Below are 21,281 nucleotides of genomic sequence, written 5' to 3' on the forward strand. Positions count from 1 at the left end.
CTTCCGCAGTTAAGGTTTGATCCTGGTACCGAGTATTGAGAATATTTGCAAGAAAATGAGCTGAAGATAGTACTTGTCCCATTCGTTTTTTTAATGCTTGTAATTTAACTCTGTCATTGCATATTTCTCTTTTTAAGATCTCACTCAGTTCCTTCCAAATTTCAACAGCATCAGCAATAAAATAGCTATTTCCCTGCATTTTGTTCAAGGCTACAGAAATAGGCTTTAGGGTACTCGGCGTGTGTTCAACATTTCTCTTAAGCCCAATGTTGAGAACTTTGGCTGTGACAGTGCCATCTATATTTTCACGATTTTGTTCACAAACGGTCATCAGATTAGGTCAGTTCTTGATATAGTGCTTGAAGCAGTCCACTACTGAGTTCCATCGCACGTCTTGTGGGAGAGTTAGCTTGGTTCCTCCCATTTTTTTCAGAGCAGCTGCTACAAAGTGGTTGTTACGGACGTATTTTGCAATTTCAACAACATGAGCCTTTATTTCTGGAACACTGACATCTTTGGCTAGGAGGTGCATCAAATGAGCACTGCAACCGTATGTTATTAGCTTGGGACTCTCTTCACGCTCTTCTAAATAATTTCTTCTCATCTTGGATCCATTTGCAGCATTGTCTGTGACCAAGCTGCGTACTAGACATTTTAATTTTTTTTCAGTTTGTTATGCTTTTACTGCGACTTCTTGTAAGTATTCTGCTGTGTGTGCATTTCTTGATGTATCAATTGTTTCTGTAAGGAAGACATTCCCTTCTTCTGTTGTCACACCAGCACATACAACAGGATCATTGTGGACATTGCTCCACCCATCAAGACTCAGGTTAACAATTTCACCCTCTAGACTTTTTGCACGCTGCTCAATTTCTCTATCGTATACTTTATCCAGCAATTTGCCTGCGACATCTGCTCTGTTGGGTGGACTATATCCTGGTCTTAATGACTGAACCATGTTAATGAAGAGTGGGTTCTCAGTCATACAGAAAGGAGAGGTTGTTGCATAAACAAACCGGGCAATTTTTTCATCAATTACTCTTTTTGTAATCTGCTGGTTCTTATCACAAATTTATCTATGGTTGTTTCTGGATGATGGAGATTGTCTTTTTCTTTTTGCTACAGGTGATATACTGTGGCTATGTGACATATATGATGTGACTGAAACACTATAATTGGCAGGCAACTCTGAAACTATAGAAAATGATGATGATCTTGAAGATGGATAGTCTTCAGAATCCTGTATGTGGAGGATGGATTCTCCTAAACAAAATAAGTCAATGCAGTTATTTAATTATTATTACCATACTGCTCATTTAGTATTACTCATTGCATTCACTGACACTTGGTACTACTTTAAAGGTGAAATTGTAAAAGGAAGATCTGCCTATTTCAGCTATTTATTTTTATATCACAACTGCATCTAAAATGATAGTACCATAGAGTAACAGCTATATTTTTTGCTCAAACATGAGAATTCAAGAATATTCCAGAAGGAAGACAGGCAGTCCTTAAGAAAGAAGTATGAAATAAAAAAGTTTACTAACCTGAAGATCCTGCATGTTCAGACATGTTCCTTTCGTCATCTTCAACGCAGCTTCCTCCTGAGAAGGAACACTTCTCATGATGTTGTTTCATTCAGGAAACCAGACCTTGCATTTCTTTGTTGCACTGTTTGCATTTTGCATGCATGCCTGTCTTATCCACAGGTACAGGAACTTCATTAAAATAGTCCCAAACTGGGTCTTTTTTACAGCCTGCTGCCATTATAGGTTTTCCCTTCTAATATGAGAAGGTATGGTAGAACTCAAATCAATGAAGGCTACACTGAAAGACCTCAAGACTTCTAGAATATGCTACTCAAACAGTTTCACTTTTGTTTCTAGTGCCTGTCCTTCCCTTCTCACATTTATCTTCAGACTTCTCAATGTCCCAATCTATTCCGCCCCCAACAATCTTCTATTCATTAAACTTTTTGAAACTTTGTACTTTTAGAGAGGGGTAAGGGATTGACTCTGTGTACACAAATTTGTAGTGGGACAATAGAGTTGAGGTCTGTTATTTCTCACCTCTATATATTATTTATTTATTTAAAAACATTTTTTGCTGTTAACAAGCATGTTATCTCTGGGGGCACAACTCCACAGTTTGAGAGCTGCAAAACTAAGCATCTCTGATGGCATCTTCTAGACTGAGCACTGAGTCCCATTGGGTAGATAGAAAGATTAACCTAAATAATTTATACAGAAGCCCCTAGCACCCCATAAGATTGGGTCCCTAATCCATGAACTATTGGAACGTATTTACAAAACTTTTCTTAAACATTACATGAATATATTGTTTCATACTACAGAATTAGAATTTATAATCCCTATTCCATGATGAGATATCTTTGAGCTATAATGTAACTTAATTAAAACTCTCTTTAGATTGGATTTTTTGATAAAATGCTTTTTGAGGAAAAAAGCAATTCAAAAATCAGTTTATTTTATTTAATTTTTTAAAAAAAAAAAAATCATTGATTTTTATCTAACCCGTTTACAACTGTATATGTCTACACTACAGGCAGTTCAGTGACATAGCTATAGCACCATCGCTATGCTGCTGTAGCACTATAGCGTGGACACTTCCTGCAATGACAGAAGAGCTTTTTCCATCAGTGTAGGAATTACACATCCCCAAGAAAAGGCAGCAAGGTTGACAGAAGCATTCTTCCATCGACCTAGCTGCATCTATACCAGAGATTAGGTCAGCACAACAACAGCGCTCAGGGCTGTGAATTTTTTATACCACCGAGTGCCGTAGCTGTGTCGACCTAACTTATGTGTAAACCACATGTAAGGGTATGTCTACACTACCCGCCGGATCGGCGGGTAGCGTTCGATCTATCAGGGATTGATTTATCGTGTGTAGTGTAGACACGATAAATCGATCCCCGATCGCTCTCCCGTCGACTGCTGAACTCCAGCTCGGAGAGAGGCGGAAGCAAAGTCGACGGGGGAGCCGCGGCAATCGACCCTGCGCCGTGAGGACGCGAGGTAAGTTGAACTAAGATACGTCGACTTCAGCTACGCTATGCTCATAGCTGAAGTTGCGTATCTTAGGTCGATCCCCCCACAGTGTAGACCAAGCCTAAGATGCCACTCGTTGAGTGAAGTCAGAGCAGGAATTCTGCAAGATGGGGAGAAATGGGGGAGATTCCTCTAATTAATGGTGATTTTGCAAAGAAAGCAGGCGGCCAGCTTTCCTGTCCTGTCTCATGTCATTACATGCATACGGGATATTAAGTTTGAAAATATTGGCCTTACTTTAAGTGCCTGAAGTTAGGTACTATGATTTTCAGAGTTGCTGAGGGCCTTCAGTTTCCAGTGAGGTCTGATTTAAATCACTCTGACAGCAGCAACACACTGACAGCAGTGACATGCCAATAGCAGTTTATTACAGCTATTTATTTTTTGAATCTCAATTAAAAAAAAAAAAAAAAACACCATTAGTTACACAGGACAAGACAAGAGTACTCACGCTGTGAATAAAGCAGTATCTGAAATTCCAGAAGAGCACAAGTAAAGAGCTGAACCACATTTTCCACTCCAAGTAATTCAAAAACTTCTTTAACTGGAAAGTCAAATAATGGCAGTTCACTGGTGCTTGGTCTCTGGCAGATAATTGGTCCATAAACACCTGAAAATTTTAAGGATCTCCCTGCTGGAGGAAGAGGAACCTCATAGAGAATATTGTAGATGTAACTTTCCAAAGGTAATGGTGGTGGTTGAGGAGAAGTTACAGCTTGGTGAAGTTGCTCTAGTACTTTCTTACAAGCCTTCATGAAAGACATTGGGGTAATCAGACAAATGCACTTAGAGACATACAGTGTGTCTCTGCTAATATCATACGAGTTAAAACGCTGTAGCTTTGATACAGAAGTTCCATTACAGTCTTCTATGCTGCTACAGCTATCTTTGTCATTTGTGGGTGGAATATGCAGAATGTCATATTCAGCATTGTGCATATGATATAATGTCTGCATTGCACTACAGATTTGCTTGCTGGTAACTTCCTCATAAAATGTGAGAGAAAACCCAAATGTCCGCGAGCCATCTTCACGGGTGATTATAAACGAATGGAACTGAGGGTCTCTGGAATCGGCTTGGGTCTTGAAAGCAAGCCCTTTAGGCATACACAGCTATAAAAGAAAACAAAAGAAGTGGGAAAAGTTAAATAAATACATTACATTTTGATTGTTCTTTCAAATTTTTTGGCAATAACAGACAGCATTTGAGAATGCTGAGAACTGACATTACATTTCATTGCTCTCTAAACAGACTTTGTAAGACATTATTACATTAGGTAGTGTCAAAACACAAACACATTAAAACTAAGAGTTATTACACAGAACAAAGGCATGCAGCGTAAGGCCCACATCTGATTTTCACTGAAGTTCACAGGAACTTTGTCATTGACTTCAATAGGAACAGAATTACACCCTACAAAAATAGTGGAAGAAAAAATGTTTTGATCATGATTTTTGCTTTTAAAAGAAGAACATCTGTTTTATATAAAGCACAGTAAAAATATAAGGTGAGGTAAGAAGTTAAATTCCATTCCCTGAAAAAGAAAAATAGATGTAGATGGAACAACTAATCATTAATCACAAAAGGACTAATTTTCCCTCACTTCTACTCCAACAGCCTACTCTCTGGCATACTGCAGAATAAGGGTAAAAAAAAAAAAAAAAAAAAAGATTCATCATGAGTCCTGCCTCAGCACAGGGGGATGAACTAGATGACCTCTTGAGGTCCCTTCTGCCCTAAAATTGCATGATAATATGAAAATAATCCGTTATTTTAAGGGCAAATGCCTTCTTTTTATATTCTCCAAGTATAAAATCAAATGGGAATTGTTTCATTTAAACTAATCTGCAAAATTTAGAGCAACTTGTCAATTAGTAGTTAACATTTTGTACTACAGCTTTTTATTTTGCCATTATCAAAAGATAATTTCTTGAAAAAGTCCAGCTGGGCATTTATTTTTAATCATTATAGTAAAGGGAGCACTAGTCTTAAAAACCAACAGAAACAAAGAGCACATTATGTTGTACTGACCATTCCCACTGCATCCTGGTCAAAAGGATTCCATTCTACATTCTCAGGATAACGAGCAAGAACTTTGGACTTAAATGTGCGTCTTAATGGCGTCTGTTCAAAATTTTCACCTGAAAAAGTGAAAGAAAAAATATCAAGTCAATCATTTCATTCTCTTTCCAAACTCTTTCACATAAGGCCAGAAAGCAAAATATCAGTAGCCAAACGTGAAGATAAGTGGATTGAGTACAGACATTCCCTTTAACAGAAACAGAAAATGCAAGATAGTTAGCATGTAATTAGACTGAAAAGTATTAGCACTGGTAACGTTTATACACAATTATTTATCTGTGCTTTTCATGAAATATGAATGTGAAAGAGGCAGTCTACAGTTACTGTTTTGTCTTTATTTCTTAGCAGCAACTGTAGAAGCTGCATTTGGGTTATTTCAAATTCTGTTTGGAGCACAGCAATAGAATACATTGCAGAACATAATCTGAATGGTATTACCCATGAAAAGCACAAATAGACAAGAGATGCAAAGATGAAGCAAAGAGCTTAAGACAGAGCTTGAGACAGACACACAAGTGACATCACTTAAAAATCTCCTCAAATTTTCTTCTTGGAGACTGACAGTCTGGAAATCCACCCCATACTATAAAAAAAAGTCAGCTGTGAAGAGAGAATCTAGGAAGTTAAGAGGTCAAAGGGCACAAAAGATATTGAAAGAGCGAGAAAGTTTGTGCTGTTTTTCTTTTCTTTTTCCTTTTACCTTCTACTGCACTTGCAATGAAACAGCCGGCACCATCTCGGGTTTTAGAGGCCTGTATATACTGGCATAGTGCTATATAACAAATAAAAACAACACTGCATTACAATTGAATAATGTGAACTATTCAGTAATTATACAGCTAGAAGTGACCAATGCACAATATTTCATACAAAATCAGCCTGCTCAAAAGATCTGATGCCATATTTTCCTAACACATACTTCTTAAGCATATTAATAGCTATAAAAATGGAGCATTAATAAGCCATCAGAAATGTCATCAATAAATACACTTCAGAGGACGGGAATTCTTGCGCAACTGTTTTCTATGGCCAGTGGTAATTAACTACATGTTAAACTAATGCCTTCTTTAAAAGCCATATTCTAAAATTCCCTTAAGAGGAGATGATGAAATTCACCCCATGCAAGGGCCCAGTCCAAGGCCTATGCACCACTTAAGACCCACGTAAACCCTCAAAATAGGGTTTAAGTGAGATTTAAGTGCAGCATGGGCATGGTGCTGGCTTTCCCCATAGAGTAATGGGAGGCCTAAGTGGCCCATAAAGCCTCATTTGGAGCCTCTGTGCTGGGATTAATTTAATTTCCAGAGAATAAAATTTAACCATCATGGGTCTTGCTGCTCTGGCTCACTTCACCAACTGTGATTTTTAATCCTTTCTTTCTTTATTTTATTTAAATAAAGGCAAAGAAAATTTGCCTCCCAAAATAACCTTTGCCTTCTTACTAGAATGCGGTTAGCAAGCATGCAGTTGGTGACAGCTGCTGTAACAATTGGGCAGAATTACATGAAATCGCATGCTTTAAATAAATCCAGAGACTTCAGCAACACCTGCAAAAGGAAAAAAACAAAACAAAAAAAAACCCACGACATTTCAACCCCTCATTTATTATCTTGTACATAATAATTAAGCAGCAAAGGAAGTTGATTTGGAATTTGTTGGGTTTGTTCTGTTCTTCTACAGTAATATTTAGAATTACACTTCTGTATTGACTGAAATGGCTTAAAATCTTTATGCTACACAACATTAGGTTCTGCAAAATGCCCCCACATTCCCAAATATAGCTTTCTGAGGGGACACAGCAGCAAACTCTACCAACTCTTTTAATGGGGTTCTTAAAGTGAAAATCCCTAACAAGGGCTCCAATGCAGGAAATCACTTAAGCACATACTTCAAAGTTAATCATCTTTAAATGCTGTACTGAACAGTAACTTTTTTCCCAAATCAGAACCTAATAGAGGATCTGAGATATTTAATCCCCCATATTTAAAAAGAGCCCCCAATTTTCACTTTCATGAGTTTAGTTTGCACATCCACCTTTTTTTTGTAAATATATCAGATTGATTGCCATGCAACCTTTTTCAGCTGCTTTTGCAATATGTATATCTTTATATGGTACTGAAGCTATATCTAGTTACTGTGCAAGAGCCTATTTGGGAAAATTTGAAATCTATTAATAGGAACATCTGGGTATAAAAAAAAATAAGGACCCACATATAACTCCTCTAAAATGTAACTAACAAGACCATTTGGAGGGTCAGAGTCAACAAAAAGGATTATTTAGTAACAATGACATTTATGGAAGAGTTTAAAATGAAACAATTAAAAGAAAAGTGAACCCAACAGCCTAGACCAGTGGTTTTCAAACTGTGGGTCGCGACCCAGTTCTGGGTCGTGGAATGTAAGGCACTGGGTCGCAGCGGCTCTGATCAGCACCACCGACCGGGCCATTAAAAGTCCCGTTGGCGGTGCTATCTGGCTAAGGCAGGCTAGTTCCTCCCTGCTCTGACACCACGCTGCACCCCGGAAGTGGCCAGCAGCAGGTACGGCTCCTAGGCAGGGGGGACCACGGGGCTCTGCACGCTGCCCCCACCCCGAGCACTGGCTCTGCACTGGAGCGGGGTGCGGAGGGGCGATGCCTGTGGGAGAGAGCCGTGTGGAGTTGCTTGCGCGCCTCCGCCTAGGAGACAGACCTGCTGCTGGCTGCTTCCAGGGTGCATCATGATCCGCAGTGCCAGGACAGGTGGGAAGCTGCTGGAGGTAAGCCCGCACCCCAGCCCTATGCCCCAATCCCTTGCCCCATCCCTGAGGCCCCCCCATACACAGAGCCCCCTCCTACACCCCAAACCCCTCATCACCAGCCCCACCTCAGAGCCTGCACCCCCAGCCCTGACCCCCTCCTCCACCCCAAACCTGTCATCCCCAGCTCCGTTGTGTCACGGGCATCAACAATTTTCTTCAAGTGGGTCGCCAGAAAAAAAGTTTGAAAACCACTGGCCTAGATGCAAGCTACCACTCTGTCAAAAATGGGGGGGGGGGGGAGAATTAATGACATTCCACCCAGCCACCCCAGATCTCTCAACTTTCACACAGACACCAAAGAAAAACCCCAGAGATCTCTGTAGTTCAGGCTTTTAAAAACAAGTCAGGAGATTTAAAACACCTACAGTTTTCTATACTTATATCGGTCTAGAATGATGTAATGTCAGCTTTAATCAGTTCAGAAAAAGACAGACATTTACTAAGTTAGTTTGTTTTTCTTCTTCTTCCATGGTATTTCAGACAGAAGTAAACACTTGCATGCCAACTTCTCTCCTACACTTTGTGGTCGGTGCTTTCAATCACCAGGTTCCCAAAACCACAAATATCAGCAGACATTTAAAAGAAAATAAACACAAATATTCCCTGGGTTAGGAACCTTCTTTTAACAGGACATTTCATTATGATGATCAATTTCAAAATACATGTTTACTGAGACCATTTTATCTCTGCAATGAAGAGTAACATTGTGATATCACTGAAGAGAAGCTGTCTGAAATACATTTAAGGACCTGCAGCAAGAAAAGAAAGTGTGGCTCTGCAATATAGGTGAAATCAGAGACTGGCTGCTTTCCCCACTGGCCTGCCCCCTAGGGTAGAGCAGCCAATCACAGCTGCTGCAGGAGCCAGACAGGGCTCTTCCCGGCTCCCTCTCAGGGGACACAGTTATTCTCATAGGAGGGGCGGGGGGAAGAGGCTGTAGGAAGAGCCCAGCAGCTCAGGGGGTCTCTGCTCCCCCACCCCTCCTGTGAGCAATAGGATGGCACCTGGGAAAGGGAGGGCGGGGTGAAGAGGAAAATTACATCCATGGAGCTGCCCCCCTCTCCTCCTGATCTGGGGACCCTGCTGCAGCCCCCACAGGTCAGCGTGGGGGAGGGATGAAGAACCCCAGGAGGAGCAGAAGCGAGGCTGGGAGGGGACTGAAATGTTGTGGGGGAAAGGGAATTGGATTGATTTGGGGGTTGGGGGAAAGAGCAGCTGCTGCAGGAGGCAACCAAAAGTTACCTTACCCTATAAATGTGGGAGAGTAGGCAACACATACCGTCATGCACACATGCAGCGGGAGGGGAGTTTAGAACTCAAAGGAGACCCCAAAAACATAATAATTAATAATAATAAATAATAATCATCATCATCATCTCATGATTTTTTTTTAATCTTGGGGTTTGGCAACACTGTTTTCCAGTAGTTTACTTCAGGCCAGCACATTTCTGAACATATTAGTGCATGCCTCAATATAATGAGCCAATTTTATAATATTACATTACTATTCACATTACAGCAACATGCGGAGATCCCTACTGAGATTGGGGCCGCCACTGTGCAAGGTACTGAACCATCACACAGAAAGGGTTTGTCTACACTAGAGTTTTAACTGAAGGTAAGTTAGTGTCAATCAATTATTCAGCCCACACATAGGCTCTGAAGATACAGCTTAAAAGCTCCTCCTCTCACAGAGAGTCCCAGCACAGATGGGGGACCCACAGCAGCCAGAGAGGGAAAAGTTTACTTGTTTTACCTCACTATGCTTCATGATCTCGTCATACTTCCAGCCTTTCACCTCTACCCCTCCTCTTCGCCCTTCATTCTACCTTATCTTTTCCCCATTTTTCCAGAGTCCACACAATATCAAGAAAGTGGAAAAGAAGCCACAGAAATTGATGGGTTTAAATGAAAATTATGTAAGCAGGAATAAGGTTAAGATATAAAATTTGAATAGTTAGGAACACAAGCGGAGTTTGTGTTTATTACAGTTCCCATCCTTTGATACTTTACTCTTATTTGTTTGGTAAAGGTACTTGCATCTCCTCTTAAACTAGATTACAAATTCTTGGGGAAGACCTCCCTGACATGGAAAGTTACTATCATCTCCTCCTCTCCCCAGGATCCTTTGCAGACACAGACAGAATCACAAGATTTCAATTCCCACCCCCATCCGTAATGCTGACTCTGAGGCATATCACAGAAAAGTATTAAATACACACTTACACTGGCAGGAAGCATCGAAGTTCAATACTGAGCTGATTAAACCGATGCAGTTCACAGATGTTGTGCAATACCTCCCTTCTGGTTGAGCTTTAAAAAAGCTCAACTGATGAGCTGTCTTGAGGCAAGTCCACACTTAAAACGCTGCATCGGCACCGCGGTAGCGCTTTAACGAAGACGCTCTAAGCCAGGGGTAGGCAACCTATGGCACGTGTGCCGAAGGCGGCACGCGAGCTGATTTTTAATGGCACTCACACTGCCCGGGTCCTGGCCACCGGGGGCTCTGCATTTTAAATTTAATTTTAAATGAAGCTTCTTAAACATTTTAAAAACTTTATTTACTTTACATACAATAGTTTAGTTATATATTATAGACTTATAGAAAGAGACATTCTAAAAACATTAAAATGTATTACTGGCACGCGAATCCTTAACTCAGAGTGAATAAATGAAGACTCGGCACACCACTTCTGAAAGGTTGCTGACCCCTGCTCTAAGCTGACGGGGAGAGCTCTCCCATCGGCGTAGTTAATCCACCTCCCTGAGAGGCAGTAGTTATGTCGGCGGGAGAAGCTCTCCCACTGACAGAGCTGTCTACACGGGTGGGGTAGGTCAGTAGAACAACGTCGCTCAGGGGTGTGGATTTTTCACCCCCCTGAGCAACAGTCATACCAATATAGGTCTGTAGTGAAGACAAGACCTTACACGTGTAAAGGAAACTAAGAACCTGTCCACTCTAGGACAAAGTTAAACAGGTTTCAAGAACCCTTTAACATGATTTCTATTGGATAACTTTGATAAAATTAACTTGTTTTCACAGCCTTATTAGAGTTCATGCTACTCCTCTAGTAACCAAAACATACTCTGTGTTGCATGGAATCATGAGACAAGGTAAGGAACTAGCCAATCAGTCCTGACCTTGTTTATACTGACTATGAAATGACTGCTCTTCAATTCAGATAGCATCATGGGTTTAGCCATGCATCTGTTTATTTGAATTTACTCACTGCACATTCAGTACAACTGCTGCTGCATGTATTTAGAATATCCCATATTCAAACAACCAACTGCATTTAATCTGACAAACAACAAGCCACCAGGTTTCCTTTGAAAGTTGGAAGCAGACCATGTCATGAGGTGTGTCACCTGCACCCCTGCCAAACCACATCTCCACTCTGGTATTCAGGCTTCTCCTCTGTGTTTGCCCACAGTAATCCTGTGTGGTACACCTAAACGGGAGAGGACACCTACAGCTAAACCCTCTCTGACTGAGACCATTAATAAGGTTTAAGCCCCAGAAATTCCTTTCCCCTCAGCAACTCTCCTCAGAGTTGCAAGATTTGAGTCTTCTTTGGAAATGAAATTACCCACACAACAGTAATCTTCTTAAGAAGGCAATTTGAAAAAATGTTCTGCATGTGATACCTCATTTGAGTACTTTGCAAAGTCCTGTCAACCAAGCTTCCCTTAGATTTGTAACCTAGAGAAAAAGATCTCAAGTCTTTAGTAATTGGTTCTCTCAGATCATTTCCTGATGACCCCTCAAAGAACTTCTCTGGATACAGTAGGGGAAGGTGTTTTCCTGACTCCCACCTGGCCTGCTTATCATCAAGTCTCAAGTATATGAGTCCATAATAATACACCTCTACCCCGCTATAACGCGACCTGATATAACATGGGTTCGCATATAGTGCGGTAGCAGCGGGGCTCCGGCGGCACTTTAAAGGGTCCGGGGCTCCGGCTGCTGTGGAGTCCTGGCCCTTTAAATCACCGCTGGAGCCCTGTTGCTGCTACCCTGGGGCTGCGGCAGTGGGGCTCGGGCAGCGCTTTAAAGGGTCCGGGGCTCCAGCTGCTGCGGGGAGCCCCGGGCCCTTTAAATCACCGCGGGAGCCCTGCCGCCGCTACCCCGATATAACGGCGTTTCACCTATAACGCGGTAGGGATTTTTGACTCCCCACGACCGCGTTATATCGGGGTAGAGGTGTATAAGGTTGAGGCTACAACAACAATCCCACAAAGGATGTCCTATTTTCACAAAAAGCTGGCAGGAAGGAATGCCAGCTAAGTAAATGAGATAGGCACGGTAAAGGGTCCCCAGCTATACACCAAAAAGAACACTGTTACAAGTAAAATGGATTGAAATCTTTTGCACACATTTCATCATAGAAAAATTATCTTTTCTAAAACAAAAAGTTTGTGGGAAAATGGTCAATGTGACAAATTTCCCATGAAGCGTTTCATGAATCTTAATTGACATAGTTGTCAAAATAGTTTACTGAAAACCACATTCTTACCGAAAACTGGATTTTTTTTTAAAGTGACAAATTTATTTATTTTTAATCACATTAATGGACGATGAGTCTATTTCAAACTTTGCAAAAGGGAAACGTCAAACATTTTCACCAATTCATTTTTCCAGCAGTTCCAGTTACCACCTATTTACATGAAGCCATTGACTAGGACAATGCATGGTTAGCAGCCACTATTATTAACTGAACAGTATATTAACTATTTTGTACATGGACACAATTCATTTGTGACAACCCTGTGACTAGATGGTTACAAAATTAGTTAATTATAATGCAGAAAAGCCTAAAAATTGTACACAGTAGATCTGAACCATGCTATTATATTAAATGCATCTAGGTAACTTATATGGGTCCAGTTATATTATCTGGACAGGAATTATTACCTGTACCTTTACCAGTGCCAATCCCTTCCAAGGAAAACTTTATGGTTTTACGGATCTGTTTTTTCCTAACCATTTCTTTTTCTTTTAAAAAAAAATGAAAATACGTTCGCAAGGGGATTCTTTCCTGCTTTTAACACAATCACTTAATCTTTGCAGCCCACATGCTACCCTGGCAGGTTTCTGTTCCTATTTTCAACACTAGATATTATAAAATAGTCGATTTTCATAGAGCACATTTGTCCTTAAACAGAAAAGGGTGAGGATGAAAGGAAATGTTAAAAATGTTTGTAAGTGAACAGGAAAACTGCCTTTAAAAGAACCACACAAACAAACTCCTGTTTGTCAACAATTTCCACCCTGAGGTATTTATAAAAGCCTTTTACTGCAGAGCTACTATTCTTGTACTTAAATTGTGCAAGACTGAAAACTGCACAGGAACATACTACTCAGAACAACCTCTGAAGGGCGATGCGAGAGGAAGCATAGTAAAGCTCCACTGTCACTCCCTACTGCAGGAACAGCAAACTTGGAGAGGAGACCTTTATTAACCAAAAGAAGCCTGTAAAAATACAAGCAAATTTGATTGATCATGATACACTGACCTTAAAGAATCATTAACAGTGCCACCTTCATTTGTTTATTGGCTCCAGTAGAGTCTGAGCTGCTCAAAACAATTACAAAGACAGCCAGAAACTAAGCGTATTGATTTTGATTCAATAATTTGTCGCTTTTCACTATCTGCCAAGCATCATTTCTTTTCTTAAATGGCCATGATACAGGATGTTATTGATCCAGCTCATTCAGTCTTGATGTACATTTACATTATGTACTCCATTTTTCAATGGAAAGTCATACTGGATGTAGCAGCAACATCAAATTTATATTTTTACATATGCTTATATGAATCTTATGTGGTATAAAGACCAATGCTCCCCTCATTAAGACATCAGATATTAAAATCGATTAAATATTCAAAAATCTTAAAGGCTGTTAACCTTTGACTAAATATAATGCAACAAATTAAATAAGAACATGGAGTGATTTGCTGGTGGCCTGCAGCAGCAGCAGCAAATGACACCCCCAATGCTGGCTCACCTGTGCTGGCCAGCACACTGGCAGAGTAGAGCTAAGGCTCCCTCAACTCCCCTCACAGTCTCTCCACACCCACTTACCTCTGCATTTCCAAACTCAAAGTCTAGGCCAGGGAACCTGAACAGGGATGTAGGGGTGGTAGTCCTCCTCACCCATGGCACTATGCAATCTATGTCACAATCTAGCCCTTAGTGTCTGAGTGCCAAAGAGAACACATCTCAGTAATGCACACATTAATTCAAAGCTGATCTATAAAACAAATACTACTCATAAAAGTTAAGGTAATTTCAAATACATACACTAATTTATAGTATGTTTTATGTTAATTCTAGCCTGCTTCCAAGAAACTGCAGTGCTATGTACATGGACATATTTAAATGAAAGTAAACAGCAAATAACTCCCTTTTGATTTCTTAATTCTTGTTCTTGGTTGGAAACAGCATTAGGTAATAACATGCTGCACAGTCAAACGGGATTACACACAGGTATCAAGTATGAATATCACAATTACTCCCAAAATGCAGATAATGTATTGTATGGGGGACTGGCAGTTAACAATGAAGTACTTATTCTAAATTCAGCTTCAGGCAAGAATGATAGTGGGAGTCTTGATTCAACCCACAATAGAATTCACAGAATATACAAAAAGACTTAAGAAATTTTTCCCATAAAGACAGAATAATTGCAACCCCATAAGATTATTATAAGTAATAAACCTACAGACTGCTCCTGCTCTATAATCCACACACCAAGTATAGTTACAGTTGGCTTGCAAGACAGATAGTGGAATATTGCATCCATTTCTGGTGTCCACATTTTTAAAAGGATGTTGAAAAAAATGGAAGGGGTGCAAAGAAGAACCACAAAAGTGATTCAAGGCCTGGAGAAAACACTTTACAGTGAAAGATTTAAGGACTTTTACTCTGTTTAGTTTATGTGACACTGACAGATCAGCTAACTGATGTATGAATGACTCCATAACAATTTAACAAGAGGCAGTGCAATTGCATTCAAGACAATCCACTTATGTATGAGTATCAAAGAAATGTTGATTAGGCTAGCAATTCAGTTTGTATTGATAAGAATCAAAGAATAGTTGCTAAATGTATTTGTCTGTGTTTACCTTTATCTTGTTAGAAGTTTACCAGTGTAACCCAATTAGCTTTTAGATGTTAAATCCTTTTACTGTCTTAATTGCCTTACATTATGTATGCCACTGTCAGGGCCGGCTCTAGGCAATAGTGTTCCAAGCATGTGCTTGGGGCAGCCCTTTTCCAGGGGTGGCATTCCGGCCCTTTGCGGGCAGCACTTTTCAAGGTGCAGCACTCCGGATTTTTTTTTTTTTTGCTTGGAGTGGCAAAAAACCTGGAGCTGGCCCTGGCCACTGTGTTCAGTTAACCTTAAAATCAAATATGTGAGATACTGCAGGAAACTAATATTATCACTGTCTTCAGCTTAACTATCTCTGTTATAAAGGACAGGCTAATTGCCTTATGTAAGTGAGTGAAACTAGTTTACCTGTATATGAATAGGAAATAGAAGATTAACTTCAAAGCAAAGGTCCACAAACTATCTGCATTGCCTATTCTTCCTAGGAGGAAAGCCCTGCTGTGACAATTATTGTGAGGAGGCTTGTCAGCCTGCTAAAGGGCTATATATACTGGACCTGGGGCATGATCCTGTCATCTCTCATCTGCTGAACTTTGAACAGGGAAAGTTTAAAGCATGGGATTGAGATCTTCCAAGTATTATTTGGATTATCCTGGAAAAATCATGGAAAGACTAACAGACTTTACATCTAACTGCCTTTGGATTCTGACCTGTTGGGATAATTCCAAAGAGACTTTTACAAGCCAGCAGATATAACATTACTGCTATGATCCTGATTTATGAACAATGAAAATCACTTGTATGTATACGATTCCTTAACCATTCAATAACTCTTTTCTTAATAAATCTCTAGCGAGTTTACTAAGGATTGCATGACTGTGATATTTGGGTAAGATCTGAAAAACATATTGACCTGAAGGTAAGTGTCTGATCCTTTGGAATTGGCAGAGCTTTAAGTCTGGTGAATAGGGTTTTCAGTAACCTATCGCTACGTTATACCTGTTTGCCTAGATGGGAGCCAGGGACTGGAATGCCTAAAGGGGACTGTGTTTGGCTTCTGGTTAACCAGTGTGGTACTGCAGAAGCACTTTTATTACTGGCGTGGTGAATCTAATTATAGAATAAACCACCAGCTTTGGGGATTGTCTGCCCTATTTCTTGCAGTCTGCCCTGAATGTGGCATTTTCAGTGTGGCCCCTCCAGGCACCCAGTCACAGTTTATTAAAAAGATCAAGAAGTGGCTACAGTATACAAGTATCTTCATGGTGAGAAAATACCAGGTACTAAAGGGCTCTTTAATCCCGCAGAGAAAGGTATAACAAGAACCAATTGCTGGAAGTTAAAGCCAGACAAGTTCAGTTGGAAATAAGGCATAAATGTTTAACGCTAAGTTTGATTAATCATTGGAACAAGCTGCCAAGGGAAGTGGTGCATTTTCGGTCTCTTAAGGTCTTCAAACCAAAATGGGATACCTTTTCTGGAAGATATGCTTTAGTCAAACACTTTATTGGGCTCAATACAGAAGTAACTGGATGAAAGTCTATGGCCTGTATTATACAGCTGGTCAGACTAGATGCTCTAACGGTCCATTCTGGTCTTTAAAAAAATAATCTATTGTAAACTGTACCATTTGGTTTTCTTCCAGAAGCGGCCAGATTTCAGAGGTGCTGCATATGTTTGTGAAGAGCTTTGGGATGAAATGCAATTTGTAAAGGTGCGTGATTTTCTAGTAGTATGTTCCTCTTCAAAGAGCCCTGTTCCAACCATAAGAATGCCCCCCCATAATGACACCACCCTGCTTCTACTCCAAAAAAATCCCAACAACCTCCCCCCCAATATATTAAAGGAACTTAATAAAAATCTAACACACACACACACAAAGTCCTATCACCAAACTGAGTTTTTACTACAAAAAGGAGACTGCCAGAGGCTCCACGAAGTCCACTAGGGACTTCAGAATTGCTACTGATTTTACTCAGAAGGCAGTCAGATACTATGGTGATAGGCAGCAGTATAAAACCCTAAAGGCTTGTCTACACCTAACACTGCAGTGAAGACAATACCTATGCCAACAGGAGGGCTTCTCCTGTCAACATAGGTACTCCACCTCCCCGAGAGGCGATGGCTAAGTCGATGGGAGAATTCTCCCATCTACCTAGCGCTGTCTACACTAGAGGTTAGGTTGGTTTAACTGTGTCGTACAGGGGTGGGGATTTTTCACACCCCTGAGAGATGTAGTTATACAGAACTAATTTCCTAGTTTAGTCCAGGCCTAAGATAGGTCCTGTCTTTGCTAACTGGTTACGTGTATTTACAGCTTGCTATCAGATGTTTTCAAAGACAGCCTGTCATAACTATAAAGGGAAGGGTAACAGCTCTCCTGTGTACAGTACTAAAATCCCTCCTGGCCAGAGACTCCAAAATCCTTTTACCTGTAAAGGGTTAAGAAGCTCGGGTAACCTGGCTGACACCTGACCCAAAAGACCAATAAAGGGACAAGATACTTTCAAATCTTGGGGGGGGGGGGGGGGAGAAAAGGCTTTTTTTTGTGCTTTTTGTTTGAGGGGGGGTTCTCTCGTGGGAGGGCGAGGGGCCAGACATCACTGTACACACTCCCCATCTTTCTAAACAAGTCTCTCATATTTCAAACTTGTAAGTAAAAAAGCCAGGCAAGGCGTCTTAGTTTTACTTTGTTTTCTCAACTTGTAAATGTACCTTTTACTAGAGTGTTTATCTTTGTTTGCTGTACTTTGAACCTAAGACAGAGGGGGGTCCTCTGAGCTCTTTAAGTTTGATTACCCTGTAAAGTTATTTTCCATACTGATTTTACAGAGATGATTTTTACCTTTTTCTTTAATTAAAAGCCTTCTTTTTAAGAACCAGATTGATTTCTCCTTGTTTTAAGATCCAAGGGAGTTTGGATCTGTATTCACCAGGAGTTGGTGAAAGGAAGGAGGGGGGAAGGGTCAATTTCTCCTTGTTTTAAGATCCAAGGGGGTTTGGATCTGTATTCACCAGGGAATTGGTGAGAGGTTTCTCAAGGCTTCCCAGGGAGGGAATCCATTGGGAATGGTGGCAGCGGGACCAGAGCTAAGCTGGTAGTTAAGCTTAGAAGTTTTCATGCAGGCCCCTACATTTGTACCCTAAAGTTCAAAGTGGGGATACAGCCTTGACACAGCCCCAGAAAGTTTTCTTCTAATCCCCCCAAAAAGAACAACCAGTGTTAAAATATACTTAAAATCCTATATCTTGTTTTCAAGGTTTTGCTAACCAAGCATCAGGCCTGTTTGAATCTATCGGAATGCCTATAAGGGAAGATTTATCAAGGAGCGTTAAACTAACCAGAAGACACTCACATACAAGTAAATCCAAGATACATTCAACCGAGGGCACGAAGCACACCTAGTTACCCTCTTTAAATAAAGACCCAGCTAACCTTGCTTCTAGCTCAGTTTTGTTGATCAACATGTATAGGTTCAACTCATTACTTCTGCATAGGTAAGAACTGTGACTGAATAAAGCTCTGTATTCACACCCTACACACTACTGTAATAATCTTTGTACAAGGTATGCCGTGTGAGGTATCATCCAAAAACTCGTAATTTGCTGGTCTGTACTGTCCAGATAAAATGTGTGTGCCAACACTGTAATGTGAAGTTTTAAGATTCCCCTGTATTATGTCAAGAGTACAGGTTCAAAACTCACGCAGCACCAAACTGGTCAAACAGGCCTGTCTTGAACAAAGGAGTGCATGTTTCTCTTAATTTGCATTTAAACACTAAATAGAGTCATCAACCAGGAAGAGAAAACAAAGGAAGCTCAAATAGGTGGGGAAAAACAGCAGGGAACATCCTTCCACACAGACTGTCTCCTAGTTTCCAGCGGGAAACGTTTTTCAAGAGGGGGATTGAAACTATAAAAAAAAGGGGCAAACACCCCAAGTCACCCCCTCTCAGTCCCCCTGTGTATCTCTGGCATTGAACCTAAGAAAAAGGAAAACAGCCATTGGACTTTGGGTAGGGTCCTGACATGAAGAGTTTGGTCAATAACTCTACTAGAAGCATATGGTAAGAAATTTTGCTTGAATCGGATATAGTTTGTTAAGTTAAACACTAGTAAGTGTTTTATCTTTATTTTTCTTGTACCTGTTTCTGACTTTAATGCCTCATTACTTGTATTCACTTAAAATCTTTCTTTGTGGTTAATAAACTTGTTTTATCTAATCCAATGCATTTAATTGTCTGGATAACTTCATTTAAGTAATAAACTGGCATACTATTATTCCCTTAAGGGAATAACATACTTGTCCTGTCCAGGAGAGGGCTGGGCAATACAGCACATACAGATCCAGGACTTGGGGTGCGTTGGGGTAACCCTGCAGCATAACCCAGGCTGGTGAGAGCCAGGATGTAGCTGCCAGGCTGCAGTTACAGACAGACACTCAGGGTGTGGCCTGCAGGCTGGAAGGCTGTTTGTGAGCAGCCCAGGTGGGAGCTACTTCAGCAAGGCATTGTAAGGTATCTGAGGTTGCAGGGTGGGGGTGACACCGCCCCCACTGGATTAATTGTGCCCTGGCATGTCACAGGAACCTAAGCCCCAAGTCTGCAAAACACTTATGCACAGACTTAATTTTATGCAATCAAGTCAACAGGACTACATAAAAGTGCAATGTTAAACAGAGTACTCCCACTGACTTCAAAAAGATTTACTCATGTAGGGTTAAGTATGTGCATAAATCTTTATAGGATCAGGTCCCTACATTAGAAAATAATTTCTAAATATAGGTCTAATCATCTTATATTCTCCGAACCCTCTCCACTATTTTAACTTCCTTTTATGATGAAGTCCCTGAAGATAGGGAGAAGAGAGAAGCTGAGAGGTTCTTGTCCAGAATTATGAATTAGCATAGATGCATAGTACAGATATTGTTAAACACCCTTTGGTGTTTTAAAAGGTTTCCAATAATTGGTGGAGCCCAAGGGCACAGCCCATTACACAAGGAGAAGGGATATTCTGGCCAGAACAGGACAAATATCATTCTCATACACCTGAGCAGACAATACCTCTGTTGTTAGAGGCCTCATCAGAAAGTCCCACACAACAAAACCGTGTTCATCTACCTCAGAAAAATAACAGAGTAGACCCTGATGGGATTTGAACCTGTGGTTCCAGGCTTTATGATTATTTCAGACCTGATGCTCAGGTCACTAATAAGTCCATACCATTTCAGCCTGTATGTTTGATTCACTCAGCAAGTTACATTCTAACACTTTGAAAGGCCTTTTTTTTTTTTTGGGGGGGGGGGGGGAAGGCACACATCAAAAAACAATCAGTAACAAGGTTTAAGTCATTTAAAGTCTATCTTCATTAGTAAATTAGGTTGTGCTAAAACACTACCTTGAGGAGTCGTATTAGCGGTAGCACAGGTTTACCATGACCAGCTAGCACAATGTTAAACATAACTGGTCCCTGCCTACACTGGCTGCAAAGTCAAGTTTAACATGTTAGTTAAAATGACTCCTCAGGGTTGTGTTTTAACCCAATCTAGTGTTATAGTCAGGAGAAGCCCTTACTAATACACAGCCACACTCACACCTGCTTCTGAAAGGCTAGCAAGATCCTTTGCTTATTTCTTTAGCAATGTTATTGTGAAAGCTATAAAAACAGGAAACAGCATCCAAGGCTTGGCAGTAGCTGGAGTAAGAAATGCAACTGTTAAACAAGGATTCTTGGAACAAAAACAAGATTCAGCCAAAGTTGCAGCTGCCAGATCTGTAAATGAACAGCCATTACAGAGATGGACAACTATGGTTCCAAATTATGACTTGTTTCCTTCCTTCCTTCAAACCTTTCTCCTCAAACACAACCACATCTATTTTTCACTCAACAGTTTTTTCCTCCTCCTCTCTCATTCACCCTGGCATGCTAAAAAAACCTAATTCTTTCCATTTTTACCCTAGAACACTCACATTCTATGCTTGCAGTTACTCCTCCTCTTGGGAAATCATTAAGTCTAATAAACATTGAACTGGTAACAATAAATCAGATCAATTAGTTAAGTACCGAGACTGGGATTTAGGCCTCTTTGAAAAACTCCAGCCTCAGTCTTCAGAAGAAAAGCAACATATTATTTATATTCAAAATATTTTCTTAAGGACCACAGGTACCTATTTTATTATAACAGCCTTGGTTTTATTACTGACTATTAAGGT

At 40.5% G+C, this 21,281-nt stretch overlaps 1 protein-coding gene across 2 annotated transcripts in view; it reads right to left on the reverse strand.

The window, feature by feature from the left end:
* The window catches only part of DENND5A (DENN domain containing 5A), a 101,142-nt gene that overhangs the window by 62,954 nt on the left and 16,907 nt on the right, over window positions 1–21,281 (reverse strand). For both annotated transcript variants that reach the window (XM_024196315.1, XM_024196306.1), the window contains exons 2-4: window positions 5,854–5,925; window positions 5,103–5,212; window positions 3,523–4,183 (exon numbers count right to left, since the gene is read on the reverse strand). In XM_024196315.1, coding sequence (XP_024052083.1) covers window positions 3,523–4,183; window positions 5,103–5,212; window positions 5,854–5,925 — 843 coding nt within the window. The remainder of the gene's footprint in view (window positions 1–3,522; window positions 4,184–5,102; window positions 5,213–5,853; window positions 5,926–21,281) is intronic.

The sequence above is a fragment of the Terrapene carolina genome, unplaced genomic scaffold (assembly GCF_002925995.2).
Source record: "Terrapene carolina triunguis isolate 2854851 unplaced genomic scaffold, T_m_triunguis-2.0 Scaffold96, whole genome shotgun sequence".
Classification (NCBI taxonomy): Eukaryota; Metazoa; Chordata; order Testudines; family Emydidae; genus Terrapene; species Terrapene triunguis.